Source organism: Apium graveolens, unplaced genomic scaffold, assembly GCF_009905375.1.
Source record: "Apium graveolens cultivar Ventura unplaced genomic scaffold, ASM990537v1 ctg739, whole genome shotgun sequence".
In the NCBI taxonomy this organism is placed as follows: domain Eukaryota; kingdom Viridiplantae; phylum Streptophyta; class Magnoliopsida; order Apiales; family Apiaceae; genus Apium; species Apium graveolens.
The window spans coordinates 33,837-51,543 of record NW_027420286.1 but is presented as its reverse complement, the minus strand read 5'-3'; the positions used below and the strand labels follow the sequence as shown (position 1 = coordinate 51,543).

Below are 17,707 nucleotides of genomic sequence, written 5' to 3'. Positions count from 1 at the left end.
AAAAACTTAACTATGCTAAGACTTTTTCTCATGTGCTCAAGTGAATATTCTAACAATAACAATTATTAATTGAACATAAGCTTAAATTATATTTTCAACATACAACACCGTAATCTAAACTCCAGACTGCAGATTTTTAATGCCAAGCAAATCTCTCATTCTCTCAACTTCACAGTCACTACAACAAAAATCATTAAAATCCACCCCAAAAAGCGGTGGAATTTAGATATAATCGACCGCATGCGGTGGCTTTAGTATAAAATCGACCGAAACAAGTTGGTGGCTTTTAAGCCGGTGGAATTTAAGTTTATTGGTGGAATTTAGTTAAAATCGACCGAGCTCTTCGGTCGCTTTTATCAAATTTTAAATTTCAAATTTTTAAATTCAAAATTTTGTAAAAATTTGAATCTCCCGCTCTCAAAATAAATTACACGCAAATCGGTCGATTTTAACATAAAATATTTTTTTTAAAATGAATTAATTCAGTAGGTGTTCATGAATGGATAGGTGGGCTGAGTTAACTCATTTTGAGTTAAACACACATAGATTTCAAGTTACAGCAAATACAGATTTAATTCTACGTTATATGTTGCTATGAAAGACAAATAAAACATCTGTAAACTTTAATTTCCAAGTTCAAATCAAGTTACAATTTGTATGTCAAAACAATCATGCCAATATGCATTAATTCACTAATAATAAAGAAAAGAAACATTACATAACTTAACAACTTTGAGACTCTTTTCACAGTATCAATACCCATAGCCACTTCAAACTGTTCAAGCTTCTTTTCAATAACAGTCATATGCTCATCACGGCTAGAAGCTTCTTCAGCTTGGTTTATTTTGTTTGTGCACTTAAGCTCTTACAAATCTTCAGGGATTTTCATCCATTTCCTATTTGCCGGCTTCATCCTGGAGCATTAAAATAGAGACATCAGGGTCATGTGAAGAATAGTAGTTTGCAGAATAAGTAAAAACTGAAAAGATACGAAGGTTATGACCGATAGATGCTGAGGAAATGGGGATAAAGAATGAAAAATGGACTTAGATGTGTGTGGATTCTACATTAGCAACGGACAAGCTAATCATGCTACTAACTTGCTTATTTCTGATTTTTTTTTTATAAATTTTAGTTACATTTGTCATCTTTCAATTCAAAATAAAAATATGTAAATTAAATCTGTTAAAATTACATACAAAAAACAATTTATTTTATGTGAAAAAACTTATGATAATTATTTTAAAGAAAATAATTATAAATTAAGTGAAAATTACATACTAAAAAGTAAAGTTATTTCTTATATATTTATGATAAAATAACCTTCATAAGCAATAAATTTATTGATTATATTATTAAAGTGACTGATAAATATCCAAAATATCTAATTATTGGTAAATTGAAGTATTTTAAAATTATTGTTAATATAAAAGCCACCGATTTTGGTTATTTTTGTAATTTCCAATAATTTTAATTTTTGGAGGGAAATTCCCGCCTATTTGTACTGAATTCTATCAAATAAAAAGCACGATCAATATTAAATTCCACCGATCAAAAGCGACGGACTATAAATTCCACCGATTAAAAGCGACCGACATTAAATTCCACCGCCTGCGGTGGCTTTTATTTATTCGTAAAAAAAAATTCTAATTGACCTTAAATTCCACTAAAATCGGTGGAATTTAAAGTCTATGGCTTTTAGTTGGTGGAATTTAGTTATTTTTGTTGTAGTGAGTAGACAGTGGCTTTGGTTAGAATATCCGCACGCTGGTCTCCTAAACTAATATGTATGATTATAATTTTTCCATGTTCCATACAATATCGAATAAAGATATATTGAATATCGATATGCTCACTCCTCCAATGGAAAACATGATATTTGGTCAAGTCTATCACTGATTTATTTTCTATATTGATTACCACTGGATGATGCTTTTTATTTTTAATATAACCAAGTAAATTACTAAGCTACATGTTATGACACACAACACATGTAGCCGCCATAAACTGAGCTTCGCACAAACTCAAAACTACACATTAACATTTGTGAGATACCCAAGTGATCAGACTATATTTCAAATAAAATGCCATTTCACCGAGGCTCTTTTAATCCTCGATATTATATGTTAAGTCACTATTCAAGTATCTTGAAAGTAAGTAATTCCGAGTCCCCCTTTCGTAGAACAAACCACAATCGACATTTCCCTTCATGTATCTTAAAACTCACTTTAGTGCATTCATGCGGAGAGTCGTGGGACGCTCTATGTACCTACTAACGACACTAACATGGAACGCTATGTCAAATTTGGTATGAACAAAATTCCCAATACCTCCAATCAAGCTCTTAAAAATAATAAAATTTACCGCCTGCCCCCATATTTGCTTAGTTGAATATTCATTTCCACTGGATATTTGATAAAATTGCATTCACTAAGTATAGCCTTATCGAGAAGATTTTTTTAATTTATGTTGCTTGCTTTAACTCTATAAATATCTTTTATAGGTCCATTTAAAAACCTAAGTAGTATGATAATATTCCTAGGTCATCCGTTTCAAATTTCTAGTTCATATGCCTCTTGAATTTGCTGATGTTACTAACATTGTTACCCGTAATCATCTAGTCATCAACATAGACCTTCATAATCAGCATCTTCCTTGACATTTAGTATAAACCGTATGCTCATATGAACATTTTACAAGCCTCAGTTCTTCAAGATACTTAACTAGCTAGCATACCACGCCCATGGTGCTCATCGCAATCCGTATAGTACTTTTACAATCCGATAAACGAGGTGTTCTTTTTCCTTTTTCACAAAACCTTCCGGCCAAGTCACCAAAATTATTTCTTGTAGTTCTTCATTAATAAATACTGATTTAATATCTAAGTGAAGAACCTTCCATTCATTTTTAGCAGCGAAGGCAAGTAACAGCTTCACTGTCTCCAATTGAGTAATCGGAGCAACGACTTCCTAGAAGTTAATTCTTTTTTTTTGCATTTAACCCCTAGAAACAAGCCTCACTTTATATTTAACTATGTTTATATTAGTACTCGTTTCATTTTGTACACCCACTTTAAACCGATTGCCTTGTGTTTGGGTGGTACTTCCACTAATTTCCAGGTCTTATTCTTTTCAATCGCATCAATTTCAACCTTCATTGCCTCATCACATGCTCCGTTAGTAGTTGATGTACCATAGTTATCTGGTACCTCGACATCCATCATCAAGAGTTCATCCTTCAATTACACCACATCTAATTTGTAATAAACATCACTTAACAATCTGAATCTTTCGGTCTCGCTACTACTAGACTGAGTTGAATAAGCATTGTTGCTATCACCATCTGATACTGTCTCATTTTGAAAGACCAAGATAGTGTCACCACTTACGGTTGTAACTTTTATATTCTTTCATCGTATATCATCTTCCCTATCATATGTGTCTTAAGTTACATCATTCGTATGAATATCTTACACAACCTAAATTTCTATTACTATGATGATCACCTAAATTTCTACATCTTCTGGGTCTTAAGTCTATAGGCTTTTGTTCGTTGTTCGTGTTCCGAATATAGTGCTCTTTTACTCCGATCATCGGGATTTTTAAAATAAGCATCTAGGATCTTTATATGCGCTAGGTTTTCAAAAATTATAGTATGACCAATATCGGGTTTTTCCCATCCAGGCTTTATATGGAGTCTTTCCTGACAAGACTCGCGTTGGTAGACTATTTAAGATGCATACTGCATGTCGAACCGCTTCTACCTGCATAACAACTTATATATATTTCTTGTTTAATTAATTAACAAGCTTCAAGACATAATGATTACATTTCAATTTTTCGGCCTAAAAAATCATTTTGTTGTGGAGTATAAGGAGTTGAGAAGTTCGTGACAATGCAATTTTCTTTGCAATACAACTTGGATTGGTTCGACATGAGTTCTCCTTCATTGTATGTCCCAAAGACCTTAATTTTCTTATATATTTCTTTTACAACCTGAAACCTAAATTTATTGGAAGCCTCAAATGCTTCATCTTTGCTGGCAAGCATATTAGTCCCTATACCACGACTAAAATCAACAGTAAGAAATATTTTTTACCAGCCATGGTCATTGGTGAAATTGGCCCGCATAAATATTCATGCACTAATTCCAACACCTGCTTTCCTGTTTCGGAAATGATTTATGAGCTAATTTGGACATTAAACATCTAATACATAGATCTTTAAGTTGAGAAAAATCATGCAACTCATACTTTATTTCATTCTTGACATCAACATCATGGATTGAAAATTTGGGTGGTCTAGTCTCGAGTGCCACAACCAAGCCACTTTCTTTTGTTTCAAAAGTAAACACATATATTTGCTAGTTTCAAGCAAAATGTTATACGGCCTACTAGCTTATCATCTTTTTTACCTTCATAAGTAACCTTCCTACTCTATCATATACCTACAAATAGTTGACATTTAACACCCTCATAATTGACCAAGACTTACAATATTTCCAAAATGTGGGAATAAAGTATATCTTGTTGAAGATAATTTCTTCTCCATTTATACTTGTACTGAATGAAGAAGGTCTTCACACATATTTTTCCTCGATCGTCTCCCAAAGTTTTGATATTAGTCACAAATCCATTCAATTTGAACCAGAAAATTTTTGGGTGCATACATGTTTAAGGAGAATATCAAGGATTTAGGAAAGGAGTAGTTGATTTTAAAATCAAAATTAATTTCATCCTACTATGAATTTTGTTATTGATCAAAGACGGGGGCTCATGAATTTTAGTTGCAACGCATGAATCGGTACGTGGATGTCCCGTTGTAACTTGCACAATGGTTTATGATTATACACTACGCCATAGATGGCCATATGCTATATTTTTATCATGCAATGATAACTTTCTGTTATAATTGCCTAAATTTTTTGAGCAACTGCAATACTATAAAAATGATGTTACAATAGACACGAACCTTGTATTGCAGCTCACTTGTAGGGTTGCAATGTGTAACACTATTGAACAAGGTGTCACATCTGATATATAGCTCGGGAAGATTATGTTGAGATGGCACAACTGAGGCCAACATCTAGGACCCACTATGCTGATGTGTCAGCGCTGACGTCCACACTTGGGATCCAAAAAGATAATGTGGCATTGCTCACATCAGCATGTGAGACCAAAATGTCCCCCATACCTACATATATATCTATATCTATATATATAGGGAGATGATCAAATAGAAACCAAAATTAAAATAGAAACTAGAAACTAATTTTAAGTCATTAGATCAATCTAATCTAATAGTCCCCTAAAATCATAACACTCAACTAATCTACATCCTCCCACATCCAATCTCAGATTTTCCCCTCCATTTTTAATTGTATTTTTCCCGTCAAACCGTAAGGTTTTTTTTAAAATTCGACGTTACTCTATTATACTCCATCTCTCAACGATCGATTTGTATACCATATGTGATATATTTTGAGATAATATCAAAAATAAATTATTTGGTTTCTAGTTTCTATTCTTAAATGGTTTCTATTAGAGTAGGCCCATATATATACATATATATGTATATGTATTTATATATATATATATATATGTACTTACTTGGTAAACCTAGTACCGTGGAATAATTGTTGTCAAGAATTTTTGACTAAGAATCTACAGATAGAGCACCATTACTAACGATCACTCCCTATGTGGCTTGACTGTTGGATATAATCTGAAACTTGTTTAGTGTCGTTTGCAGCTTTTGAATTGGTCATAGTAATAGCATGTGTTTAGGAGTTTTTTGAATAAATCAGTCATGGAGACTTTGTAGGGTGAAGTAGTTAGTCCATGAACTTATTCCTAGTTTCTAGCCGTTATTTTTGCTTGTAAGTTCTTGTAGCACGTTGTAAACATTATTCAGTAATATGAAATAAACATAGGAGAGTTGCAGGCATACTAATAGTTTTAAACTCTGATTCTGGAAATTAATCTCAGTTAATATATATACATTTGTTTCTAATATTCTGGTATCAGAGCCATAGAGCTTATGGAGATTTATATCAAAAGCAGCTATGGATGTGAACAAGTTGAAAGGAGGGTCAATTGGCCTAAGTTATCCTATGTTGGCGAAGGAAAACTATACAGCTTGGTCAATAAAAATGCAAATGTTTATGAAAGCCCAAGGAGTTTGGGATGTTATTGAGCCGAGTAATCCGAAGGCCACTGTCGATAGTAAAATTAATAAAATTGCTATGGCAATAATTTATCAGGGAATCCCAGAAGAGATTTTACTGTCACTTGCAGAGAGAAAAACTACCAAGGAGGCATGGGTGGCCATCAAGACCATGTGTCAAGGGGCTGAGAAGGTTAAGATGTCAAAGATTCAATCATTGCACATGAAAGAAACTGATATACTGGACGACTTTTACATGAAAATATATGGAATTGTGTCCAATATAAGGGCACTGGGGGAAGAAATGGCAGAGTCTTATGTAGTCAAGAAGATACTCCGTGCTGTTCCTCCAAAATTCTTGCAGATTGCATCGACGTTAGAATAATTTGGAGATCTCGATGTTATGTCTGTGGAAGAAGTGATAGGGTATCTCAAGGCTCATGAAGAGAGACTAATGGGAGAAAATCATGAAGAAAAATTAAAGAGTTTTTCATCAGGGGCAGGAGATCAACTCATGTTAACCGAATAAGAATGCAGGAAACGTGAAGGTGACGAAGGAATATACTTGTTAACCAGGGAAGAATTGTTAAAAAATCTGGTCGAGGTATGGAGAATACATCAGGCTTCAAAGGACGTATGGTGAGAGACAAAAGTAAAGTAAAATGCTTCAGTTGTGGAGGGTATGGTCATTTCGCCGCAGAGTGTAGAAAGAATCGAGAGGGAAAGGAACAAAGGCAGGAGGTGAACATCTCTCAAGTGGATGCTGATGAACCAGCGTTGTTGATGGTGCAGAATTATACGACAAAAGGTGGTGAAGTTTTGATAGATGGAGGAAAGATGATGCCAAGACTCATGACAGGACAAAAATGAAATTTCTGTTATCTTGATGAGCAGGTGACTGGAAGGGTTCGTTTTGGCGATGGCTCCACTGTAAACATTGAGGGTAAAGGGTCGATAACTCTCCAGTGCAAAAATGGAGAAGAACGTCTGCTTAAGGATGTATACTACATTCCCAACTTGTGCAATAACATCATAAGCCTTGGGTAAATCTCAGAGGAGGGTAATAAGGTCGTGATAAATGTAGAGATGTTATGGATATATGATAATGAAGGGAAGCTGCTCATGAAAGTCAAGCGATCCTCGAATAGGTTATACAAACTCTTTATTAAAATTGGTAAACCTGTGTGTCTGTTGTCCAAGATTGAAGAAGATGCATGGTTGTGGCACTCGAGATTGGGGCAAGTAAATTTTCAAGCTCTTGACCTGATGATGAAGAAAGGTATGGTGACTGGTATGCCAAAATTTAATCATCCAAAAGGGGTTTGCAGTGGGTGCTTGATGGCAAAACAAACGAATAAATCAGTCCCAACTCGAGCCAGATTCATTGCAGCAAAAAACTAGAGTTAATCCACGGGGACATCTGTGGACCTATTTCACCAACTACTCAAGTAGGTAATCATTATTTCTTCTTACTGGTAGCCGATTTTACTAGAGTTATGTGGGTTTATATGCTTAACAGTAAATATGAAGCATTTGGAGTATTCAAGAAATTTCGTGCATTGGTTGACAATGGTCGAAATGAAAGGATAAAGATTTTCAGGATAGTCCGAGGAGAAGGATTTACGTCAAATGAGTTAAGGTCTTATTGTGAGGAAAATGGAATCACAAGACATCTTACGACTCCGTACACGCCCCAACAAAATGGCGTGGTTGAATGGGGGAATATGACAGTTGTTGAGATGACAAGAAGCTACTTAAAACAAATGAAACTCCCATATATGTTGTGGGCAGAGGCTATACATCACTCGGTGTATATTCTTAATAGGTTGCCTACAAGATCTCTACAGACCATACATCATTTGAAGCTTGGACAAGATTAAAGCCTGACATTGGACATGTAAGAGTCTTCGGATGTGTAGCTCATATGAAGACCCCAGAAGATCAAGTGAAAAAGTTGGATGATCGAAGCATTGAGGTGATTAATTTAGGCAAGGAATCTGGAACTAAAGGATATAGACTATAGATTCCCAATAACAAGCAATTGTATGTTAGCAAAGATGTTGTATTCGATGAAACAAATTGCTGGAACTGGGATGTAGAGGAAGGAAATGTGACAAATCAGTTGGACACATTTGTTGTGTTTCACACTATCTCTACGGAGACAGGCGAACAATTTTTTTATGAAGGCGATATGAATGATTTAGAGATGTCAACTCCCATGTCACAAACAAGAAGTGAAAGTGTAGACGCTGATATATACCGTGACAGTACCACGCCCAAAAGGTTCAGGCCTCTTATTGACATTTACAATGAAACAGAAGAAATATAAATTGAAGATGAGTTAATGTTGATAGGTATAGACGAGCCAAACTCCTTCAAAATTGCAGAAAAGGATCCATCTTGGAAACAGGCCATGAAATCAGAAATGGAGTCAATAGAACAAAATAGAACTTGGAAACTTACCGCATTGCCACCTGAACGTAAAGTGATAGGTCTGAAATGGGTTTACAAGCTCAAGAGAGATGTAAAAGGAAACATAGTCAAGCATAAAGCTCGACTAGTTGCAAAGGGGTATGTTCACTACAGTAAAAGCGGGTAAAAGCAACCGGAAAAATCCGGTTGAATTTAGAATAATTTCAACCGGAAGTGGTTGATTTTAATATAAATTCAACCGGAACCTTCCCGTTGAACTTAAGGCCGTTAAAATTAGCAATCCGGTTGAATTTAAGTTTATATTCAACCGTTTCCCGTTGATTTTAGTGAGACTTATTTCAACCATCTCTAGTTGAAAATAAATTTAGTGATTTCAAAAAAATTGAACTTCAAAATTTAAATTTCACCCTGAAAAAAATTTCCCGCCAATGATGGTAAAATCAACCGAAAATCGTTGAATTTTAATTTTTTAAAATCAACCACTTTTCGTGGATTATATTATCTTACCATGTGTCTGTATATTATATTCAACCAAATCTTGTTGGTTTTAGTCCTCCCAAAAACAACCAAATGTAATTGATAATTTTTAGGCCCCGTGTGTTAAATTCAACTAGATCATGTTGAAGTTGCTTAACCATATACTACATCATATAATTTTTTTGCAGTTGATGCCTATACAATTCTAATATATACATAAGACATGATTATTACCGCAACAAAAACCATCAAGAAATAGGTCCAAAATAAAATCCATACATATTACCAAATCATACATAATGTTGGATTAGCTCGATACCTTCCATGTCTAGATTAAAATAAGTACTAAAATTTTTTAAACACAAGAAAATGTTTTAAAAGGTTCTCAGACCAAAGATATTCCAAACAATTATCTTCAGCCTAAACAGGGAAGCGGGTCTCCAACTCCTCTAAATGGATATCATTGTCATCTTCCTGCAGCTCCACATGATCTGATGCATTATTCTGCAAATAAGAACCAGACAATCTGTTTAGACTAGGTTGCCAACAATAAAGGTAGACAGCTTTTGCTCATATTCATCAAAATAGTTAACTACTTATATGTATCTAAATAATACAGGTTAAATGAATTTAGCTTGTAGTTTAAAGCAGCAGTAGTCAAAAAATAATAAAAATGTACAATACAACAAAATTATTAAAACAACCACAAGAAAAAATGATATAAAGAATTGATATATGTATATCTCCTGCAAGAGCTAGACCTGCAAGAGCTAGAGCTCACTGAATAAAATTAAAAATCCAAGTGTCTCAGATTTTGCTCACTGGAGTGAAAATCTGTTCTAACACTGAGGCGAAAATATTGTTAACAACCTTCCTAAATAACTCCTCTATTTCTTTTTATTATATTTTCTATTTTTTACAACTACAGAAATTACACAAATATGTATTCAAAAACTTCCAAATTTAATAATACTAACTTTGTACACAATAATATGCAGACTTTATCACTTGAACACCAGAATTGCATTTTGTTAATACAACTTCTAATTAACTTGGTTCCGGTAAATTAGCAGTGAGACTCAACCAGGTTACAAAAATAATGCACAATTATTTAACTAGTAAAAATCATATAAAAGCGAGGGAGATATCAAAATCATATAAAACTATGAGCACTAATTCTTGGCTACAAAACATATAACAACATTATGGTTAACCTAATAGCAAAACTAGTTCTTGGCTATGAAATGACATTAAGGTTCTAGGCTAATTATATGTTCTTGGATAGAAGTAAATTATTATATTTATAATCTTGAAGGTACGAGGTAACATTGAGATCAATTTGATTAAAGGTTAGATTAATTTTAAAACAACATACAACATTTTAACAAACTATCTCGCGTATCACCAAAAATCACTATTCAACTCTAAGACAAATCAGCAACTAAAAGCATAAATACGGCATACTCAAACACATACATGTTCATCGATCTCTCTACGAGTGCTCACAATTTCGATGTATCAGATAATAATCAAATGTTTAACGTAGTAGCAAAACTAGTTGTTAGGGGGGGGCAGGTTATGCAAAGAGTTAATATTTAAGTAAAATGACATCAAGGTGTTAGGCTAATTACATATTCTCGCATGGAAGTACATTATCACCTTTTCAATCATGAAGGTACCAGTTAACATTGAGATCAATTTGGTTAAAGGTTAGACTATTTTAAAGTAACATGCGAACATTTTAACAAACTATTTCATGTATGAGCAAGAATCACACTTCAACTCTAAGACACAACAACAACTAAAAGAATAAATATGACAAACTCAAACTGAAAGCATATCCATGTTCATCTTTCTGCAAGTGCTTATAATTTAGCTAAATCAAATGTTTAATTAACCTTGTAGCAAAACTAGTTCTTGGCTACAATATCATATAAAAGCATTATGTTTGTATCATTACCTCTCGAATAGTCTTTTTATAACGCTCAAATAGAGGAGATGCCATTTGTGCTGCTATACGGATATACTCTTCCCATAAAATTTTAGAAGCAGGATCATCTCTGTTTGGAAAAGCACGAGTAGCCAAGTTCTGCACCTCTTTGTCAAGTCTAGCACGTGTCACCTCTATCTCCTCTAGTGCCTCAACCATGTTGGTCACCTCTGTCATGACTTTCCCAATAATATTATATGCACTGCTTGGAATGCGTTCTGGAATGCAAGCTAGAGTAGACTTAGAATTTGTATATTTGACAACCCCGTCCATTCCAAGATGCTCTGAAAGTGAATGACGTGGAAACATAACCACTTTTCAACCTCCGGTGTATTAATAAGAACATAGTATTTGATAAGTCTATCTTCATCCACACTCAAGATTCTATGTCCTTTTCTTACAATGGGTTTCGTGGGATGTGTGTAAACACTTAACAAGTTGGGATCAATGCACTTTTTAGGTGCCTCAAAACGACGGAGCTGATTATGCACTGCTTCAATTTCAGATTCAAAATATAGTGAGCAAAAGTGCACACACTCCTCTTCGATGTAGCGTTCAGCCATTGAACCCTCCGGATATGCTTTGTTCCTTACTTTCATCTTCAATCCATGCAAGAATCTTTCAAAAGGATACATCCATCTATATGTAACAGGACCACCCAACTTACACTCAGTAGCTAAATGTAGCGGCAAATGCTCCATCGGGTCAAAGAAACCAGGAATATAAATGGTTTCGAACTTAGACATGATCCTCACTACAGCTTTCTCCATTTTTAACAAATGAGAGTATCTCAAGGTAGATGAGCACAGATCTTGAAAGAAGTTAGACAACTCAATAATGGCATCACCAACTTGTCTTGGTAGCAAGTCACGACAAACAATGGGCAACAATTTTTGCATAAAAATATGACAGTCATGTGATTTCATCCTCTGAATAGTATGTTTTTCAAGATTCACACACCTAGATATATTTGAAACATACCCATCCGGAAGTTTAAGTGTTAGAATCCAGCCTAACAACTTATCAACTTGTTCCCTCACGAGTGCATATGGAGCAGGTGGCATTGTCTTCCCATCCGGAGTCCACAACTCACGCCTAATACCAAGTTCCTCACAATCATGCCTTGCTTTTAAGTTATCTTTTGTCTTGTTCTTATCATTCAGCATTGTGTAGAATATGTTTTCAAACACATTCTTTTCGGTGTGCATGACATCAATATTGTGTCGAAGATTAAGTGTCTCCCAATACGGGAGCTCAAAAAATGGAGAATAATGAGTCCAATTATGAGCCACACCATAATCCCTGGGTCTTCTTTTGGTTAACTTTCCCGGAGGAGGAAACTGTATAAGATCACATGTAGTCTTTGCCCTTGTTCCCGAATGTCGAGCTGTAACAGATCGTACCTCTCGTTTTCCAAACTTTGTGCTATTCCTCAAAGGATCACCCGGTTCCAAAAAATATCGAGCAGTGCCAAAGAAAGAAGTTTTACCACCATTCTTGAGTTGAAAGCCTTTAACGTCTCCACTACATACATGACATGATAATTTACCCTTTGTTGACCATCCACTTAACATTGCAAGTGCTGGAAAGTCGCTAATCGTCCACATTAGTGCTGCCCTCATCTGAAAATTTGTGCGTGATGACCTATCATATGTCTCCACCCCTGTATGCCATAACATCTTCAGTTCATCAATTAACGGACGGAGATAAACATGTAGGTCTTTTGTAGGATCAGTGGGACCGGGAATAATGAGAGGCATGAACATGTATGGAGCTTTCATGCACATAGATGGTGGAAGGTTATAAACAACCATAACCACAGGCCATACAGTGTAATCCCTTGCTAGTGGATCACGAAATGGGTCAAATCCATCACTAGAAAGGCCAAGTCTGATATTCCGTGCCTCTTTTACAAACCTCGGAAATCTAGCATCAAAGGCTTTCCATTCATCTCCATCTGCTGCATGAGATAATTGACCTTCAACTACAACTCTGTCATGGTGCCACGTCATACACTTAGCAGTTTGCTCAGACATGTATAAACGTTGTAGTCTCGGTACTAGTGGAAAGTATCGCAAGATCTTTCTTGGAATCGACTTCTTCTCACTATCTTTTCGATCCTTAAATCGATTTGTATGACATATGTCACAACATGTCTTCTTACTGTTTTCCTTGTAAAATAACATGCAATCATTCTCACAAGCATCAATCTTTTCGTATCCCATATTCAATCCACTTATCATCTTTTTCACATCATAATAGGTCTCGGGTAGATTGTGGTTCTCGGGAAAAACTGATCCAATAAGTTGAAGTAACTCATCAAACCCCTTATTACTACAACCATGTTTGTTCTTAAAATACAACAACTTGTTCATGAATGATAAAGTGGTAGAACTAGAGCAATTTGGATAAAGTGGTTCAGAAGCACCATCCAACATATCATAAAAGTTTTTTGCTGTTGCATTGGGTTCCTCCTCACCATTCCCAAAATTTTCATGTGCATCTGCAAAGTCTCTAAGCATGTCATGCGCATCATACATATCATCATCTCTACAAGTCTCGCCTTCAACACCGGAGCTATCCTTCTCACCATGAAAAATCCATCTAGTGTATGACTCCATAATGCCGTGTCGATACAAATCATAAGTTACATTATCAGGTAACTTATACCATATATTTCCACACTCTTTACATGGACATCTTATCCTCCCCTTTGAATCAACATCCCCTTTTAAAGCAACTCTAATAAAATTTTGTACACCAAGTTTGTATTCCTCCTTTATATTATTTCTTGCATCGAACCTCTCATTCATCCATCTTCGATCGGATGACATCTAAAAATATTGCATGTAATTTAATTTAGTAATTGTAGTAAAACCAAGAAGCTAATTATTATATATATAAATTATTATTTATTTATATAAATAATAACTTATATATTTCTCAATAATTAATATAATTGATAGTATCAATTTATAGCTCATTATTTCTCAATTATTTTAACATATTTAATAACAAGTAATAATAACAATAATTTTTTCAATCTAAGTAAGATAGTCAACATCAATTTATACAAAAAAGCATGTAATATTGGCATAACTAACAAAATTGATACAATTATCACAACAAGATCTAAAATAATTATGAAACAAAACTTACTTGACATGAAAATTGGCAAAATTGAAGTTTGAGGGAGGCAAAGATATGAGAGAAAATTGTAAAGAGGCAAAAGGAAAATGGAGACAACGAAAAAGAAAGGATACTGACAGTAGGGTTTACAAATTTATGAAATAAATTCAACCAAAAATGGTTGAAAATAAGGGTTAGGTGGCTTGTAAATAAATGTGTCACTGATTCATTGAGCAGCTAATTACTATACCTTTTGCTATTATTAGTTAGAATAAACTTTAAAGTATATTTCTTGGTTTCTTGATGACTTTAAAAATAAATAGAATAATTTTTTATATTTAAATAGTAACACGGACCTTAAAAAAATTTATTTTTTTATAAAATCAAGTCTTTGTTACTATTTAGGGGACACATGCATAATTAACTCCATACTAATTTTTTATGAATTTATAAAAATTATTAAATACTTGCAATTTTTTTATTAAAGGAGTTGACTGAGTAGTTGAATACAAATTCATAATTATAAAGGTTACTAGTTTTATTGTTAGTATTGGCTCATATAATTTTAAACTGTACATTTAGATGTCTTTTTTATCATACATTACTTTTAGAAATCAATATATAGTTATTTGTCATTTCTTATAAAATCAGCATTTTTATTAAAAACAACCACATTCTGTTGTTTTTATAACCCAAAAATAAAGTACAGATAAGACTCTCGCAAATATAAATTCAACCGGATTTAGTATTGGTTGAATTTACAATTTGGTGGGAAATTTCCCGCTTAAATGAAAAGAGTCTTATACAAATTCAACCAGAAACGGTTGAATTTATTTCAGTTAAATTTAATCGACTGAAACTATTTTTTGGAGGGAAGTTTCCCGCTTAAACGAAAAGAGCTTTATACAAATTCAACTAGAAACTGTTGAATTTATTTCGGTTGAATTTAAACGGTTGATTTTATCTTTTCGGTGGGAAGTTTCCCGCTTTCTGAAATAATTGCTTGTCCAAAATCAACCGGATACAGTTGAATTTGACATCGGTTGATTTTATTCGGTTGAATTTAGTGTCGGTTGAATTTGTCCGGTTGAAATTAAGTTTGGGTCAAAGCTCATATCATCTTGACTGCGTATTCAACTGGATCCGGTTGAATTTACGGCCGGTTGAATTTAATCGGTTGAATTTAGCCGGTTTTTCTAGTAGTGGTTCAAGAACAGGGAGTAGACTTCGATGAAGTTTATGCCCCTATCACCAGACTTGAGACTATGAGCCTACTGTTGGCGTTAGCATCAAAAAAATCATGGGAAGTCCATCATTTAGACGTAAAAATGGCATTTTTGAATTGTGACATAAAAGAGGAGGTGTAAGTGATGCAACCAGAGGGCTTTGTGAAAGAGGGGCATGAGAATATGGTATACAGACTACTTAAGGCATTGTACGGTTTAAAATAGGCTCCTCGAGCCTGGTATTCCAAGTTAAGTGGTTGTCTTGAAAGCCTTGGTTTCGTGAAATGCCTGTACGAACCTGCTGTTTACACTAAACGCATGGGAGGAGAATCTCTGGTAAATGATCTAGTTAAGTGGGTGTGTATGTAAATGATCTATTAGATGTGATCATCAGTCAACAAATACACCAGTAAATGATCTATTGGTTACAAGAATTATTATGGAGATTTTCAATAATTTTAAGGAACAAATGAACAGCAAGTTTGATATGAGTGACATGGGAAAGTTATCGTATTATTTGGGAATTGAGGTGAAGCAAGAGGCGAATTATATTGAACTTAAACTAGCTGGATATGCTCGTAAAGTGTTGGAGAAAGTAGGCATAGCTGATTGCAACCCTTCGAACCCAATGGATCCTAAAGTACAGATTACAAAAGATGAAGGAGGTATCCCAGTGAACCCAACATAGTTTAAAAGTATGATAGGTGGGTTGAGGTATCTTGTTCACACAAGGCCTGATGTGGCTTTTGCTGTAGGTATTATTAGCTGATTCATGGAACAACCAACTCAGTTACATCTAAATGCTGTAAAAAGGATATTGCGGTATTTTAAGGGAACACTAGAGTATGGTCTTGTGTATGCAAATGACAGTGGTAATAATGTTCTTACTGGCTATTCGGACAGCGGCCACGTAGGTTATATCGAGGACAGGAAGAGCACCGGGGGAATGGTATTTTACCTAAATGAAAGTTTAATTAAGTGGGTATATCAGAATTAATGCGAAGCTGAGTTTATGGCAGCCACAGCTGCAGCCTGTCAAGCTATCTGGTTATGGAACGTTCTTAAACAAATCACAGGAGAAACGATTGAACCAGTTGTGATCTACATTGATAAGAAGTCTGCAATTGACTTATCTAAGAATACAACATTTTATGGTCGCAATAAGCACATCGATGTGCGTTACCATTTTATAAGAGAGTGTGTTGAACGGGGTGAGATCATGGTTAAACACGTGGATGGCGAAAATCAAAGAGCTGATTCAGTGACTAAGGCGATGTTTGCAGTTAAATTTGATCGAATGAGAAGACTGTTGGGGATGAAAAATCTTAACAGACAAGTTTGAGATTATGGGGGAGAATGTTTGATATAATCTGAAACCTGTTTAGTGTCGTTTGCAGCTGTTGAATTGGTCATAATAATAGCATGTGTTTAGGAGTTTTTTTAATAAATCAGTCATGGAGACTTTGTAGGGTGAAGTAGTTAGTCCATGAACTTATTCCTAGTTTCTAGCCATTATTTTTGCTTGTAAGTTCTTTTAGCACGTTGTAAACATTATTCAGTAATATGAAATAAACACAGGAGAGTTGTAGACATACTAATAGTTTTAAACTCTGATTCTGGGAATTAATCTCAGTTAATATATATACATTTGTTTCTAATATTGACTATCTTGGGTGATTTCCGAATTTGAGTGAAAAAGGTGTCCATCGAGTGCCAAGTGAATTTGCCACAACTTTAGGCACTCTTTTGGGAGCGTCTAAATGGAAAAATCCAATACTTGTAATTAAAGTCTATATTAATCATATCTATTAGATAATATCCAGATAGTTTTTTAAATATATGTTTGGGGACCATCTACTAAATCTTATATAGGGTGCAGGTCAACGATTCGACTTAAAAGGGTGTCAAATACGACATATATGAAGTAGATTTTTTTAATTATTATTTATGATATGTTGAACATGATTGGCACCTCTCAAGGTGCCTATATTGTAGATGCACTTACTGTAGCTATATATTCTTAATGAAGGTGACAATTTATGTGTATGTATTTAAATATGAGCCTCAAATGATATGGACTTTATGTCTGATGTTAGTTGACCTTGTTAGTTGACTCATTCTTTTTTACGATTACTCATGGGGATGTGTTGATGTAATTTTCAATCAGGAGGAGTATGATACCCATGATCCACAAGGGCAGTCTGCAACGGAGCTACCGTCTCCTTAATGGCAAAAAGAGGTTAATGATATAGTACCTGCTCATGGCGTTATCCTTGCTCTTTTGATGT

General features: G+C 34.5%; 1 protein-coding gene and 1 long non-coding RNA gene across 2 annotated transcripts; both read right to left on the bottom strand.

Moving 5' to 3' along the window:
- Nucleotides 1-600: 600 nt before the first annotated feature.
- LOC141704070 (uncharacterized) lies at nucleotides 601-1,059 on the bottom strand. Its single transcript, XR_012567820.1, has 2 exons — nucleotides 1,004-1,059; nucleotides 601-914 (listed from the first exon to the last, which is right to left on the bottom strand). It is a non-coding gene; the product is annotated as an uncharacterized LOC141704070 (long non-coding RNA).
- Nucleotides 1,060-9,494: 8,435 nt separating this feature from the next.
- Nucleotides 9,495-13,898, bottom strand: LOC141704071 (uncharacterized). The gene is made up of 3 exons (XM_074507403.1): nucleotides 11,495-13,898; nucleotides 11,035-11,348; nucleotides 9,495-9,578 (listed from the first exon to the last, which is right to left on the bottom strand). Exons 1-3 carry the CDS (start codon nucleotides 13,896-13,898, stop codon nucleotides 9,495-9,497), a joined length of 2,802 nt encoding a protein of 933 aa, XP_074363504.1.
- Between the last annotated feature and the right edge of the window lie 3,809 nt (nucleotides 13,899-17,707).